General features: G+C 36.4%; 2 protein-coding genes across 3 annotated transcripts in view; both read left to right on the forward strand.

Moving 5' to 3' along the window:
* The window catches only part of LOC101863490, a gene marked incomplete in the record, with an annotated part of 16,682 nt that extends 13,340 nt beyond the window's left edge, over window positions 1-3,342 (forward strand). Inside the window, 1 exon segment of the mRNA XM_005091982.2 lies at window positions 472-3,342. Within this exon segment, the coding sequence (XP_005092039.2) occupies window positions 472-665 (194 nt within the window).
* Window positions 3,343-5,071: 1,729 nt separating this feature from the next.
* LOC101863723 (F-box/LRR-repeat protein 4) overlaps window positions 5,072-16,393 on the forward strand; it is a 15,321-nt gene continuing 3,999 nt past the window's right edge. Inside the window, exons 1-9 of one of the 2 annotated variants that reach the window (XM_005091984.3) lie at window positions 5,072-5,414; window positions 5,745-5,791; window positions 7,632-7,753; window positions 8,840-8,945; window positions 9,738-9,911; window positions 10,378-10,486; window positions 11,858-12,033; window positions 12,949-13,066; window positions 14,421-14,540. In XM_005091984.3, the coding sequence (XP_005092041.1) occupies window positions 7,644-7,753; window positions 8,840-8,945; window positions 9,738-9,911; window positions 10,378-10,486; window positions 11,858-12,033; window positions 12,949-13,066; window positions 14,421-14,540 (913 nt within the window). In that variant the 5' untranslated portion in view covers window positions 5,072-5,414; window positions 5,745-5,791; window positions 7,632-7,643. The remainder of the gene's footprint in view (window positions 5,415-5,744; window positions 5,792-7,631; window positions 7,754-8,839; window positions 8,946-9,737; window positions 9,912-10,377; window positions 10,487-11,857; window positions 12,034-12,948; window positions 13,067-14,420; window positions 14,541-16,393) is intronic. The other variant, XM_005091983.3, reaches the window with a different exon arrangement.

Consider the following 16,393-nt stretch of genomic DNA (forward strand, 5'->3'; position numbering starts at 1 on the left):
CAGACAGACAGACAGACAGACAGACAGACAGACAGACAGACAGACAGACAGACAGGCAGACAGACAGAGCATATATTGGAAGTGAAGAAAATTAAACTGCTGAGAAATCTTTAATTGCTTCATCTGGCTGTTTGAGATTTAACTGCTCCTTTTGGTCTTTCTTAAAACCGTATAAAAAGTTTCCCCCTCCCTGACCCTTTTCATCTCCCTCCTAGCCATCTTCCCCCACGCTCTTTAGCCTAATCAAAAAAAAAGAGAGTCAGACAATTTAATTCTTTTTGAATACCGATTACCTTAAAGCGATTACATTACTATGAATTCCCAAGCCATATTTACAATGTTTTAGTTGTATTATTTATTCATAAATTGACTCTATAGCGTGTTTGTTCATTCATTCTATAGATTATTTTTGGAAATATATACATTGTATGTATTTTATTTTATTTTGTTTGTTTGTTTGTTATCTCTCAGGTGGCTATGTGGTGATAGTTATGAGAGAGCAATACTTGAGCTCCGTGGCAGAATACAAAGATCGTCTGGAACCCCATATGAAGGAACTGACACAGAAGGGCAAATGGGAGCCTGTATCCAGAACTGTTGTGCCGAGATATTCTTTTAATAATAATGGCGTTGTCTTCGTTTTTAAGGTTAAGGGTTCTTCTTAAAGCAACTCAATGAGGACGCACAACGCCTGAAGATGCGTTGTTTTGGGACACTTTAAAAAATAACTAAACTTCCTTATTTATCCAGAGTTTTCTGTTCTGTTTTCTTTGTCTGAAGCATAAAAAAATGAACAACAACATGCATGCGATGAAAAACGCAAGTTCGTGTTCCTGATCTGTGTATGTATGATGGTTCAATTTGTGCCACATCTTTGCTTTTGGTCTGTTGGGGCATCTAAATATTGTGTTTTAGGGTGAAATTATGAAAACTGGGTTTGTCACTTATTATATTTCCTGGATATTTCCTGAACAATGCCCTGAAACGTATGTAAGCGTGTGTAAGTGGTGTTTGAAGGGATTTTAGAGCAGTGGGTAGAGACTTTAAAAAAGAAAGTAATTGCCACTTTTTGTCTCGAAAAGCATGTTTTGTACCGCTTATATTATTATGCTTCAGTTTTAGTAGCAAACTCCCTTTCTATGTCTGCTGTGTTAATATTATCAAGTAGTTGCTATGTTTTAGTTTGAAATATCTTTTGAAGGTTTTTGCTGGAAAGAGAATTGTTTTGGCTTTTTCTTACCTTTATCGGCCGTTTTCTCAAAATGCTACTTTCACGCACATAATCCCTTTTTCATGCTTTGTTTCTTTATTCAATTGATATGTAACTTTCACAGAATGTTAACAACAACTAGCTCTAAACGGTGGTATGATGAATTTTTTATTGCACTTGTAGTTTTTTAAAAATAAATAGCCTCAGAACGCCTGATGTTTCGTTTTATTCTTAGTTATTCAATAAGCCTATTTATAAGTGCCATAAAAAGAAAACTAAAGCATATATCCAAAATTCCTCGAGCCAATATTTAGATCCATACTTTTCCTACGAACGTGCCAAATTAAAAGTGTGTATTTGTTGAAAAACAAGTGAACAAAATACGTATGCAAAAATCCAATATGGCCGCCGTTTCCATGGCAACCGAACGAGATTTACTTTTTTTAACAATATATTTTAATCTCCTATAATACATGTTGTCCCACAGCAAATATGCGCTCTCCGGGGTTTGTAATAACCGAGATAGCCCTCAGGTGCCCCATCAGCCCTTAAGGACAATTAATAGTTAACGTCTGTAATACTTATAGTAAGTTCATTAAGTGTTTAAGGCCATAGTCCCACATCACATCATATAAAACACTCATTTGTTAAATAGAGTTTCCATTATAATTAAAGCGTACAGGCTGTGCACAGATCTCTTATCATTGGTCAAACATAAATGTCACTGAGCCGTCAGGCTGGGAGGAATACTTTCCTTTGATGGACAAAATAATATGGACCCTAGAAAGATAAAGTGAAATTCATATATTATATTTAATTCCATGAGAGTTACTCCTCTCACAGGGCCGTTTTGAAACTGAGATAAAAACCAGAAAAGTTGTAGCAGGTTTGGGGTAATAACATACTGAAAAGAGGTAAACTCCAATAGAATTGAAGTATATGTCATATCCTAAGTTTGCAAAAACTCACATGTGACATTTGAAACGGATTTGGGGGGAAGAAGCCTTAAAGCCTTTGAACTGATTTGCTTTTGTACCGTGGAGCGTACTGTATGTCAGATGTATAAATAACCGATCAAAAAGGCATCTCCGGAATAATAATAAATAATGATAATGATAACAATTCGTTCGTCATCAATGTCCTGTGTATCTGCAGGGGAGCACATTTCAAAAATAGAATAGAAGAAAAAACGATTTAGATAGTGTGTGGTTTTTGCTATGGCCGGTGAGACCAATTTTGGCACAGGTAAGAGTGTGCCACATGGTGAGAAAAATACAGAGTAAGTAATAGGCTACACGTTGTCAAGGAATAACTGGATGATGCTTTTCAAATAGGCCTACATAATATGTGTATCATCCTATTCTTAACTTAATAGGAACATTTTCGAACACGTAAATATTTGTACGTTTAAAAAGAAATTTGGTTTGTGTTTTTAAAAAGTGTTTATTCAGTGTTGATCACATCTTACAGAAGTGAAAACAATTCCGCGAATATTACACCTGCCAAAACGCAGCACTTTCACACATTTACTGATAGGTTACAAGATTTAACACTATACACCACGCGGAAAGCCGAAGTATTTTCCTAAAATGGGAGAGTTGGAAACACACGCGTCCTCACTTGTCGAACAATTGACACTCCTGTTGTTGCTGGGTTTTTTAACCAATTGAAAACTCCTTCTTTGAAGTCTGTATTTCACAATACTCTTTTTAAGTTAGTGGTTGACCTTTCTTGGTTACTTTCTGAGTAACGTATTAATTTCACCCTTACAATCCCCTTTACATTCATTGTGATCGCAACTCGTTGGGAAATATTTCACTGCCAAGTTGGGTAACTGTATGCTTCCCGGGAAGCTGAGAATGTTTCGGAGTGGTCTATGGTCTGCTGGGGTAATAATATAGTGTAAAGCGCATAGAGCCTGCTGTTGAGCGGGGATATGCGCTATACAAATGCTATCTATTATTATTATTTAACTGTGAGATGAAGCACGCCACAATCTCAACAACGCTGTTTTTACGATTATGAACTGTTACTGATGATGATCAATGAACTGTTTTACAAAAACACTTTAAAATGTTGTGGACTTATTGCCATGTCGGTAAATAAAAAGCAGACTACTGCAGACAAGCCAACTTTTCTTTAGTTTTGTTACTTTTTAATCCTCCTTCCCACAAATATACTTTCTTCCTCACTAAAATTCTCACAAATCTTTCTTCCTGAGCCATCACTCTAGAACATACAATCACAAAAATAAACAAACAAGCATGGACATGTGCGATCACGCAACTACCACCCCCCCCCCCTCACAAACACACACATACACACACACACCCACTCACACACACACACACACACACACACACACACACACACACACACACACATAACTTATATATAATATTAATTGTACTTGAATACTTGAATGTTTATACACACTCACGACGACACGTACATACAGTAAACACACAGATAGCACACGCGCACGCACACAGACATACACACACACACACACACACACACACACACACACACACACACACACGCACACACACACGCTTACACAACTTATATATAATATTAATTGTACTTAAATGTTTATACACACTCACGACGACACGTACATACAGTAAACACACATATATATATATATACACACGCGCACGCACACGCGCACGCACACAGATACACACACACACACACACACACACACACACACACACACACACACACACACACTCACACACACACACACATACACACACACACACCTAGATGAGCAGAAACGCAGTAAATAAATGCCATTGTTTTCCTGATTGAGGTATGATTGTTTTGTCAATAAAATGTCTTGAGTAAGCGTATTCACAACTCTGGACTGATCTCTGTCTCTGTTCTGCTCTGACGGGCGATCATAGTAACTCCATTGTACACACTAATTAGAAGAGCACATCTTCATTGATTGTGCTGTGATAGTAGGGCCTAAATGATGCTACCTCAAAATTACAAATTTAAAGTTCTATCTTCTCAGTACCTAGTTTTGAGAAATTTCTCGTCAAACATTTTGAGTTTCTAAATATGTCAAGCTTTTTCGAATGCAATTCTTTGAATATCTTGACAATGACTGCGAATTTAATCTTATGATTTTGATAGAGCAGATAGCACATTGGTTTCTGACCTCATGGTAGAATGTATAAGTTACTCAAAAAGTAAAAAATATCAGATAAGACTTTGTCATTTTGAGATATCGATGTATGAGTGTCTGCTTATGTGTTATCGTTAACATGAAGAGCGTGTGTAATGCACACATCATGGGCATTATTGTCAAGCGCCTACCACTTGACTGTATTGTACGTGAGTGGGTGCTATAGAAATGACCTGCATTGTTTTTATCAGGCTATATTTTTGTAAAGCTTCGTGAGCCATTACATAATCTGTTACTGGAGGACAGGGGTGATTTATACCACTGTGGACGCGACCGTTTAAAGACCACGAGTAACCAGTAACATATTTACCCCATTTTTTGCTTTGTTTTAATAAGGTTTTATACGGCGCTCGCAACAGAAGGTCCGCGTGCTCATATGACCTTATGCAGTTGCAAGCGCCATAAAACACTTAGGTCCTACAACCCCCCCCCAAAAAAAAACCAAAACAAAACAACAACAACAAACAAACAAACACAGAAGACAGAAAAAGGGGTCTCAGTCACAGTAGTAGTCTGGGGGGGGGGGGGGGGGGGGGGGCAGGTAAAAAGGGGGATAGGGAGTGGGGAACGGAAGCCACATTCAAGAACAAACGTGGACAGAAGCAGATGTAAACAAAAATTCCAGAGGGAGGGTCAAAGCGAACCAATCAAACTGTTGTTGCTAATGACAATACTCCGTCAAGCCAAAATGGCGGCGTACGATTACAGTCAGTCAGTTACTATACTTAGCGTGAACTCTTGCCAGTTCAGGCGCATCGTAAATATTGGTTGAAGTCGAAAATCTTCAGTACAGCACTTGCTAATGTTATTTCTCTTCTTCGGACTTTAAAATTGTGGTTGTCTTTATTGTCAGAAAGAAAACTAGAGCCTGTCAGACCAAAGCTTAGTATCGCTTTTCGTTGTCAGACAAAGGCCTTTGAACTTCTTGGCTGGAGTCTTGGGTTGTTTCAGTCAATAATCAACTGATTGACTCTGTGACTGACTGACCACACGGAAGGCACAATGGTAAGTGTTAAATATTTCCGAGTAGGTCTATGTGCAAAGACTGACCCTCTGGTCGGTTACGTATTATGTAATGAGTAATTATGTCATAACTGAACTTTTCATGCTTCAGCTACTAGAATCCCTTTAGACATGGTGCTAGGCCAGGTCCCCGTCCGTACGACACGGCCCGCGTTCTTGAGTTTAGGCTAAGTAAGTTTGTCATGTCTAAGTGATCTAGTGACCAGAAAGGGCAAGATTGGCTGCTCCTACACACTCTGTGTTATTGTATTCGGCTACACGAACGAACCCCGTTTTGAATGTGTTGTTATCTTTGATCATTTCAATTTCCAGGACATTTTTTGGCTCAGGTTTACCTCGGAGCTTGGCTGGTTTCATAGGTAGGTCCATACCATGGTTAGGCCTAGGCTACATAAAGAAAAACAAACAAACAAACAAATACAGAGAAAACAAGAAAAACAAAATTTAAAGGTGTGGCAATATATATAATTGTGCATGGCGCTTAGAATCTAATGTTAAAATAATATAATGAAATCGAAGAATTATTAGCCAACATGATTTTTTTGCTCGTTGGTCAATTTTTAAAGGTTTTTTTTTTTGCTCAACACCTTTTATGTCCATTTAAAAGAACATTTCTGTTTGAATTTTAATGGCAGACATTGACCAGAAGCACACAAAAATATGTAAATAGGCCTACAGTACGTCACTCACTCAAGCTGTGGAATTATTATAGCTAGGCTGTATAAACATTGGCAGCCAATTTCTCATTAATTATACTTTTGATACAAAGGTTATATCATTATATATATAGTGTTCCCCACCTTGTTCATGTGGGTATTTTTCTCATCACAGGCAAGACAAATGAACAAGTTTTATTTTGAAAGTTATAGGCCTACCAATAATGTCTGTGCACAAAATTGACACGCACCTGCCATGATATCTTCCCCCATTGTCATGACAAATATTGTTATATCTTCAATAATTTTATTTTAATAGAACAGTGTTGAAAAAAAGCAACAAAAAAACCCCAACTACCCAACTTCTAAACTGGGATGCAAAGATTAAAGCCATAATAGGCTTAATTGTTGAATTATTCCTTATTCGTTATGTTTAAATTGATTAAATGTGTTGGCTGAAGTATAAAAAAATGTATGATTTTGTGTATTGATGGGACATCAGGGAATGATGGCAACTTTCTGAGTGTTGCGAAGATTTCATTGACTTTATCTTGTAAGAGATAATAATTTTAATTCCTCCGATTGGGAGAGGAAGGCCAATTATATGTTGCTGTGATCAATTTATTTTTCAGAAAGAGTTGTGAGATATTTTTCACCAATATAAAAAAGAAAAGACAATAATGAAGGTTGCTCCTAGAGTTTCCAACTGCCAAAGCAAGTTAATGAAAGATGGTAGTAGGTCGATAATTTTGAATATAAAAGTAGTTATACAAGGGTATATAGGCCTACTGAATAAATTTTTGGTAACAGTTATGCACGAGCTGTGTTATCTCTGATAAAGGTGCAAGAACTCTCCAAATCCCTCTGTAAAAGATAAATCTGTTGCTTTTCATTTTGATTATAAGAAAAATATAATGCAAATACCAGAGAGTCCCAATCAGAGGCTTTTTTGTTGTTATTTGTTTCAGTATGGAACTTGTTAAAGCGCAATACAGATAAAAATGTAATCAGAGAACTATATAAACCTGCTCTTACAGTTACCTCAAAACTGTTTCATTCATTTGCTGCTACCTCCATGTTTTGAAAATAATTCTTTCAAAGTCATGTTCAAAATTGATTAAAATTTGCTTGTTAAACCTTCTCTAATGGCTGCATGCCTGTATAAGACAATCATCTGTACAAATGGCCACTTCTCATTCCCCCTCATGCATTTTTTGTTAATTAAAATGACACTGTGTAAGATGGCCACCTGTCTAAGATGGCCATGTTGCACTTTTTCCTCGACAATGGGTGGAGCTTGACAATTTCACTGTAGGCCTATATATTTAAATACAAACCCTCACATTTCTTGCTATCTTTGAAATAAGGATATCCTATCAGAAACAGATCTGACTATAGAAAATTAATTCTAAAGCCTCTCCCTCTTGTTACTCTAATACAGTGTAATGTTATCAAATGAGAGTGGGCAGGGGGAGATAGTTGTTCTGCATGGATCTGTTCCAAAGTCTCAGGAAAAAAGAAGACATCACACTTCTTTCTCCAGGAAGACTTGGATATGTACAACCAGCGCTACCAGGCTGAGGGGCCCCCGCCGTACCATCCATCTGCTGTGAAACAATGGGTCAAGAAGGTCGGAAAGTATTCCTCCCAGTATAATGATTCAACGTAAGTATATCATGTCTACTCCTGAAAGATATTTTGTTTTAGATCCTTCTCCATCAGGATGTAACAGGGAGCCATAAATACCCATCAAAGTCAAAGAGCCCATGTTCAAGATGACACACCCTTGGATTCGAACCCAGAGTTGATAACTCAGAAAGAAATGGCAATAAAAGCTTAGCAAATGGAACATCTTCACGAATTATGCAGTGCTCTCACCAAATCAAGACATTGGCAGTCTTGGGAACTAATGTTGAAAAGAATACTTTTCATCTCTCTTTATGGCTGCAAAAGTAGCTTGTTTTTAGGGCACCACTCAGCTCTGCAACAATGATAAGGGGAGATTTCAAGTCAACATGTATCTGGGTAAAAGTGAACTGGTTTATAAGTATGGTTGGATCACAGTTTTCTATGATTTCCAGTGATTGTGAAATACATTTTTACACATCAAACATGGGGTAGAAGTATTGTATGCTGTGGCAAACATTTGCCTCTCAAATAATAATATTTGATACATGAAACACACAGTAAGTCCCCCCTCTTCATTGGAAGTTTCCCTCATGTTTGTCCGATGTCTTCCACAGAGAGGGGTGGTTTTGGACATCTTAAGGTACCTCAGAAGTTATACTCTGGTGGTATAACATGATGCATGAAGCTGACATCGTTAGTAGAAATGCGCAGTGGCTTATAATAATAGTGAATTTTCTTCGGCTTACATTGTTCATGAACCGAGTGGTGGAGCAAAACTTAAAATAGCATCCAAAGCTTCCTCGCTCTCCCCTATGTAGCCTACTACTTTCAATAATAATAATACAGGTATTCCCAGGAAAGAAGGGTAACTATACTTATGTGTGTGTATACATCTTTCTTTAGATAAGGCGTAAGAGTCTGATTAAAAAAGATGGACTGAACAGATAAAATGAGATGGAAAGAGCAAAGACATAGGTGTTATAAAGTGAGATGTAATAGCAAATCTGTGTCTGTTATTTTATTGATAGACTGATGTGGTTTCATGAGGCAGACTTATTGTCTGGGAGAAACGGTCAGTAAATGTCTGTTATGTTAAGAAATTATTATTTGGCTTGTGTGCAGATGGAGTGCAAATCAAGTTATTGGGCCACCAAAAGTGTATCCCAGGCATGGTGATATTCATGGAAGCTGGGCATCTGGAACTGTTGATTCTAATCAGTTCATCGAGGTAAGTGTAAGTCTTTATAACTTTGAATGTGAAGGTGATGTATCTTTACTTCGTCAATATGATTCAAAGGCCATCGGTCCAAGATAATCACCTATACAATTGGCCACTTCCTGATTCCCCCCTTGCATTTTAAAAATATTATGATGATACTGTTGAAGATGTCAACCTGACTGAGACAACCTCTTCTTTTCTTAACGGTTACTGGCCATCTTGGAGAATTGTGACAATGTTTTCAAATTTCTGCCGTAAGCTGGTAAAACGTCCTTTTTCATTTTCTCACCTAAATTTTGTATTTGCTAAATCGAAAGCCTGATCAGTTATCCTTTTGAGTGAAAAAATCAAAGTGATACTATGACTAGTTTTTTAAATAAATTAAAATTTAATTTTCGGAATCACTCAAGTTTTAAATGGTTACAGTGACAAAAAATCCTTTTTCTAGATGGAAACTGCTGTGAAGGAAAAAAAGTGTTTTGTCAGCTCAGTTCAGATTTGTAGATTTTGTCTCTTTTTATTTGTTCAGCTGTTTAGACGTCTACCTTTTTTTAGGCTCTCGTTATCTGTTTTATTTTGGTTTGACCTATAATTCACTTAACACTCCTTTCTAGTTGTTTGACTGGCTCTGGGGAATCATCTTAGTATACTTTCATAGCCTCCGCAATGTATTATCTCAAGCCTGTATTTGTTTTTTTTTACAAGACAAGGACATTTTTGTATGAAATATTTTGCTTCTCCATGATTCGTGGAACATGAAATTCAGATAAGACTGTGATGTCCTTCGTTTCGCATTTTCAGGTAGAGTTTGATGTTCTTGTGAGACCAACAGCTGTGAACATTTATGAGACTTTCAACCCTGGTGCTGTTGTTGCTGTTAAAGCCCAGGACCCTATGGGAAAGTGGGTGCCTCTCTGGACTGCAAGTCGTCCTCAGACTTTCACAGCCAGCAGAATATTTTCTCCCAGTCTCAAGGTTGTTGTAGTCTTTTTTCTCTTACAGATAAGTTTATAATCTTTTTTTCAGTGCTCTAAATATTTTGAGGGGAAGAAAAAAAAGTATGTTAATCCTTTAATTGACACCTTTGACTTTCTGTTTGTATTTGCAAGTAGAATTCTCTGGTGGTATTCACATTCTTTGGATCAAATTTAAGTTATAAATGATATTTCAAATTAAAGTTTGTATAACAATTATTGAAATATTTTGCATGAGAAATATAATGAAATTATTAAAAAAGTTTCAACTCTAATCCTTGAGTGAAAGTGTTCAAACTATGTAAAGATTTTGCATTGAGTTTGCAGATTTTTACCTTTGTAATAAAAAGTAATCATCCAAACCTTTGGTGGTTCGTGAAGTTTCCTGTCTTAAAGTTCTTCATCAGTAGATGAATTTGTCCATTGCTGTAGGAGCGGAATAATGTTCATTGTTCAACTGCCCACAGGATGTGGTTGTGAAAACTAATGTCCTGCGGATAGAGATAGATTGTTCGGCTGCGGCTACCTGGTGCGAAATAGATGCTGTGGAGCTTGTGGGGATCAGAGATGGAGCAGGTGAGGTATTTTCTGGTCAAGATTTCTTTTTTATTTTAATTGAAATATGCCTTTTCAGCAAAACAGTAGATATCTGGGCTTCTTCAGAAGAGACGAATGAAGTTGTTTTAACTCAATTATGTATTGAACATACCACCCTGATAAATAAATGCCTCCTGCAGGGAGATGAGAAGCCCTTTTGTGTTGGATACAATATAATAGATTTTATCTTTAGACACATACTGATAGAACGTCCAGACTTTGGACAGACTGGAAGGAAATATTTTAAATGTACAAATTTAGAAGATTTGTTCTCTGTCATTAATCTCAACAGAATTCTCAATTTTATAAAGGCTATTGGCCTTTACTCAAAAGTGGAAATATTGTTATTTTAATAAAATGTATATTACTGTTTTTAAAACTAGATTTTACCATTAAATTTTAACCCATCCATTACATAAAACCAAGCCATGCTTTGAACTGTCCTGAAAACAATGAACTGGAAAGTTTTATTCGTTCATATGGTCTTATGTAGTTGTGAAGGCAGTGAAACTCTTACTAAACTAACAATTTAGGAATTGGTGTATGAGAGGTACTTTACAGACTAATAAAAACTCACAGGGCTGTTTTTTAATTCACAATGTGGATAAAAAGGCATTGATATGAAGAGTTTTTCTAGATTGATGTCCTAAGTTATATATATATATATATATATATATATATATATATATATATATATATATATATATCGGGATATATATATATATAACTTATATATCAGATATATATGGAATATAGATATAATATACGTATATCTTATACTCGGGATGTTATAGAACAACTATACATATTATATAGATATTTTATATATATATTATATGATATATATATATATATATATGTATGATTTTGTTTGACTTTTGTTTTTCATAGGTTTTTATGGCCTAGTTTAATTTGTTTATTTTTTTAAAGTATATGTGCAGATTGAACTGAGTAGGATTCTATCTGTACGCTAATTCTCTCAAATTATTTGGGTAAAAAAGAAGTTATTTCACAAATCTATTATTGTATCTTAAAGTGTCACTTTTAAAACAAGGTCATTAATTTTTAGCCGGACTCAACTCCCAAATTCTTTTTTCTGTAGCTCCCAACACACTGGACAAACTTTTACTTACAAAGTATCATTCAGGGTTCTTTTCTATTAATAAACCCTTAGCTTGCCACAGGATCCAGCTCATTATAGGCTCTATTTTCTCAGAAATAAATAAGGAGTAAGTTAGGAAAGCATTGATTGATAAGTTGTGAGATTAATGGGTAAGATAAATATATTTAGAATGAAGAATGCTGCTTTGACTTAAATGCATTTCAAAATTTTACTTTTTTTCTATGCAGTTATGCCAGCTGATGATGGTTCATATTTTGTGGAGATCGGAAGCCTTGTGAACAACAAGCTTCACAGCGATATGAAGTTTGAGATAGATGGGAAGTCTGTGTATGCCCATAAAGCTATTCTTGCTGCCAGGTCAAAATATTTTGCAAACATGTTTAAACGAGAAAAGGAGAAAAAGGTAAATTTATAGACTAGCATATTGTTAACATACTGGTTAAGATACTTAAACATAATATATTGTTTAAGATACTTTTTCTGTTATTATTATACATCTCATCTAAGTAAAACTATTCCTCTCACAATATCTGATCCATAAACGATCTAACAGATAACCTCCTTGAGTATTTGGATAATTCATTTCTGTGTATCATTTTGATATTGAAATATGTGTAAAGGTTGCACAAGCTGCACTCTGTCAAATGTTTTGAAAACTTTTATGGGAGAGAAAAATGTTTTTGAATGGACTATGCCTGATTTGTTGGACATGTAAAGAAAGATCGTAGATGGAAGTTTGTTTTAATAGCATTGATTTATTGGGCCTTAGGTCAACGGAAAATGAGGGGAAAAATTTGAATTTCTTTGATTTCATTATTTTGACGAGCAACCGATTTCACCGCGGTGCCTCACATTTATATGATGCTGCATTTTCATAAAGACAAAGGCCTAATATAAATCAGTAATGTATTCAATAATGGTATTGCCTGTTCGAAAGGTATAAAGAAAGAATAGATTGAGCTTGCCAAGAACACTGGGCCAGCAGGAGTGTGAGTGCGAAAATCAAAATCTTATTCGCTTTTTAAACTAGGGAATATTTGCTGGTTGAAATAACATTGGAACATCTAAGTAAGTTGTTCTGTTGAAATGGGAAACAAGTTTAGCTCCAAATATAGCTATCATCTTCATCATCGTCATCATCATCATCATCATCATCATCATCATCATCATCATCATGACTTATGCTATTTGGCTTTGGCATTTGCAATTCTTTAAACTCTTTCATCTGTGCTTGATTTATATATGGGTTTCCTGCATTTATATCATTTATATGGTGAAAAAGAAACCACATTGTATTGTTCCCAAATTTTGTTTTCAGTGTGATCTAAAGTTACCAGACGTGTCTTACAAAGACATTCTAGCCGTGCTACAGTTTATCTACACAAACCGTCTTCCTCTGGACTGCTCCACAGAGACTTTGGTCAGCATTTGTAATGGTACGTTAGCACAGATTTGTTTTCGTTGAAGGTGAAGAATCTCTTTATTTGTACTTCTCACAATATGATCTCTCTTAGGCTGTGCCATGCTCTTTTCTTTTGTGGGGCACTCTTTCTTCCACCTGTTCTTGGTTTGCCGTTAAAGCAAGTTGATAGATTATAGGGGAGAGCGGGGAGGCTTCAAACACACTAATTCCCACTGAACTATTGATAGTACACACTTTGTCACTGGATCACGTGTTGTGTCATGTGGGATTTAGCATGCTATGTTTTTGGTGCTTCACTGTACAAAATTTTGCATCTTCTATAAAGGAGGAAGTTGTGTTTTTGACTAGGGTGTATCTAAGTATTCAAACCGTACTTTGTTATTTTTATATAATAGTGCACCAATCTTTTCATTATACCATGTACCTGTGTCTTAAGGTGTTTGTCATGTACTAAATTCATAAAATTAAACCAGCTTTCATGACGGCTGTTTCATGAACATATTTCCTACACAGACCCCATGTAGGGAGATTCACTCTGTGGGTTGTGTGACTTTGTACACTGTCTGAAGTCTCCGGACCGTTAATATAAGAGCAATGGGAATCAGAGTTGTTACGATAAGTGAATTTTAAAAACGTTCTCTTGTGATGGTGTTGTATTTTCCAGACTACAATCATGTCAAGGTAACGTACAGCCCCAAAAAGATGAGAGCCTTTTAATTCACAAAACGATTAAATTTGCCATGCATGCATTTGTTAATGACATCATCACTCACTGACTTTGCGTCATGCAGAAGCTATGTACAGCAGCTATGCGCATTGTGAAGAAATATACTCTGAAAGCAAGAGTATTTAAAATGATATGAAGACGTTGTTGTGGTTTAGAGACACTATTTTATAAGTGCACAAATTGTTGATGATCTTTTGGGGATGAAATTCTTAGAGTATTTGAAAAAATGTTCAAGGATCGATGTTTGTCTTGTAATATATGTAATGGTCAACAATCTGACTATGCCAGAGACATGGCATATGAATAAAATATACCTGAAAAGACTGGCTTTCTAGATTTGGGTTTAAAAGTGTGCCTTTCCTGTGGAAACGAATGAACATGACTTTGTTGTCATTGAACTTGGGATTATAAGGAAGGGTCCACTTCACTGGGAAAGTTGTGTCAGTAAAAGAAGGACCTCCCTGCTTTCCCCTTTATGTTCTACTTTAGAAACATAATGCTTTACCTCATATATGTTATACTACCCAACAATAATAACCCAAAATATAATATGCCTACTTTCAAATGTGTTTATATTTTAGTTTTATCAATTCTAAAATATGCAGAATTCCTCATGTTGATGATTATATTTACTCTGCAGCCGCAACGACCTTTGAACTCCCTGATATGAAAAAAGCAGCCACTTATAAGGTTTTGGAGTCTCTATGCTGCTCTAATGTAGTTCACATCTACATGGGGATCTCCAAGGACCGGTCATTAGGTAAAATATGTTGTTATTGAGTTTTAATAGTGCTTGTCCTTTTAAAATAGTTCACATGTGCTTTAAGTTTTCACTCAATAATTGCCTTCTATTTAACCCCCTCAATGCCGCAGGTAAATAGGCCCCTGTGCCGGGGGAAATCCCATGAACCAGGCTGCTCAGGGGTGACCCCATTCTACTTCCCATAACTTATTTAGTTATTAATATTTCCTTTTGAATTTCTGCATGTACATTTTACGTTGAACCACAATTCTAAAGATATAATTTTGGGGGGATTTCATTGAGAGAGGAATGGAGAAAAGTTGGAGTTAGTAACTTAATGCCACAAACAGCGGCGCCAAGCAACATAAACAACACACATTCGAGTAATGATGAACTGAGACCAAAAAAAGAGGAATACTTGTCGTGTGAGTGTTTGCAGATAAAGAGGAAGTGACAAGAGGCTTTTCCTACCTTACACAATGCTCATACAATCCATATATATGGGAGGAAATGGAGGTAAACATAAAGGGAAGGTACCTCAATAATAATTACAAGATTTTAGCAGTAACTTCCCTTATAATTGGTAGCAAAACAATTTATGTCATAGTCCTGTAAATCCTATGGGCCATAGGCACAGCGCTACTCGGTTGAGGCCGGTAAATTCTACGGGCGCGGCAGCGAAGAGCTTTAGTGAACCTTATCACATCTATGAAATCCTCTTCAGTGTGGGTCTCAAGTCTTTGTTCATGGTTGTTGCTAATAATGACAAAAAAACTTGTTTTCATAAGTTGTCCATAATAGTAATGAAACCTCTAAATCTTTAGAATTAAATTTCTAATCGTGGAAAAGCCCCCTTCTCCCCCTTCCCCATCCCACCCACACACTCCTACACCCCTACCCATACTCCACACAACCCCACCCCCACACACACCCACTCCCGCACCCACCCACTCACACACATACACACACAAACACACACACACACACACACACACACACACACACACACACACACACACACACACACCTAGATGAGCAGAAACGCAGTAAATAAATGCCATTGTTTTCCTGATTGAGGTATGATTGTTTTGTCAATAAAATGTCTTGAGTAAGCGTATTCACAACTCTGGACTGATCTCTGTCTCTGTTCTGCTCTGACGGGCGATCATAGTAACTCCATTGTACACACTAATTAGAAGAGCACATCTTCATTGATTGTGCTGTGATAGTAGGGCCTAAATGATGCTACCTCAAAATTACAAATTTAAAGTTCTGTCTTCTCAGTACCTAGTTTTGAGAAATTTCTCGTCAAACATTTTGAGTTTCTAAATATGTCAAGCTTTTTCGAATGCAATTCTTTGAATATCTTGACAATGACTGCGAATTTAATCTTATGATTTTGATAGAGCAGATAGCACATTGGTTTCTGACCTCATGGTAGAATGTATAAGTTACTCAAAAAGTAAAAAATATCAGATAAGACTTTGTCATTTTGAGATATCGATGTATGAGTGTCTGCTTATGTGTTATCGTTAACATGAAGAGCGTGTGTAATGCACACATCATGGGCATTATTGTCAAGCGCCTACCACTTGACTGTATTGTACGTGAGTGGGTGCTATAGAAATGACCTGCATTGTTTTTATCAGGCTATATTTTTGTAAAGCTTCGTGAGCCATTACATAATCTGTTACTGGAGGACAGGGGTGATTTATACCACTGTGGACGCGACCGTTTAAAGACCACGAGTAACCAGTAACATATTTACCCCATTTTTTGCTTTGTTTTAATAAGGTTTTATACGGCGCTCGCAACAGAAGGTCCGCGTGCTCATATGACCTTATGCAGTTGCAAGCGCCATAAAACACTTA

This window comes from Aplysia californica, unplaced genomic scaffold (assembly GCF_000002075.1).
Source record: "Aplysia californica isolate F4 #8 unplaced genomic scaffold, AplCal3.0 scaffold00039, whole genome shotgun sequence".
NCBI lineage: Eukaryota > Metazoa > Mollusca > Gastropoda > Aplysiida > Aplysiidae > Aplysia > Aplysia californica.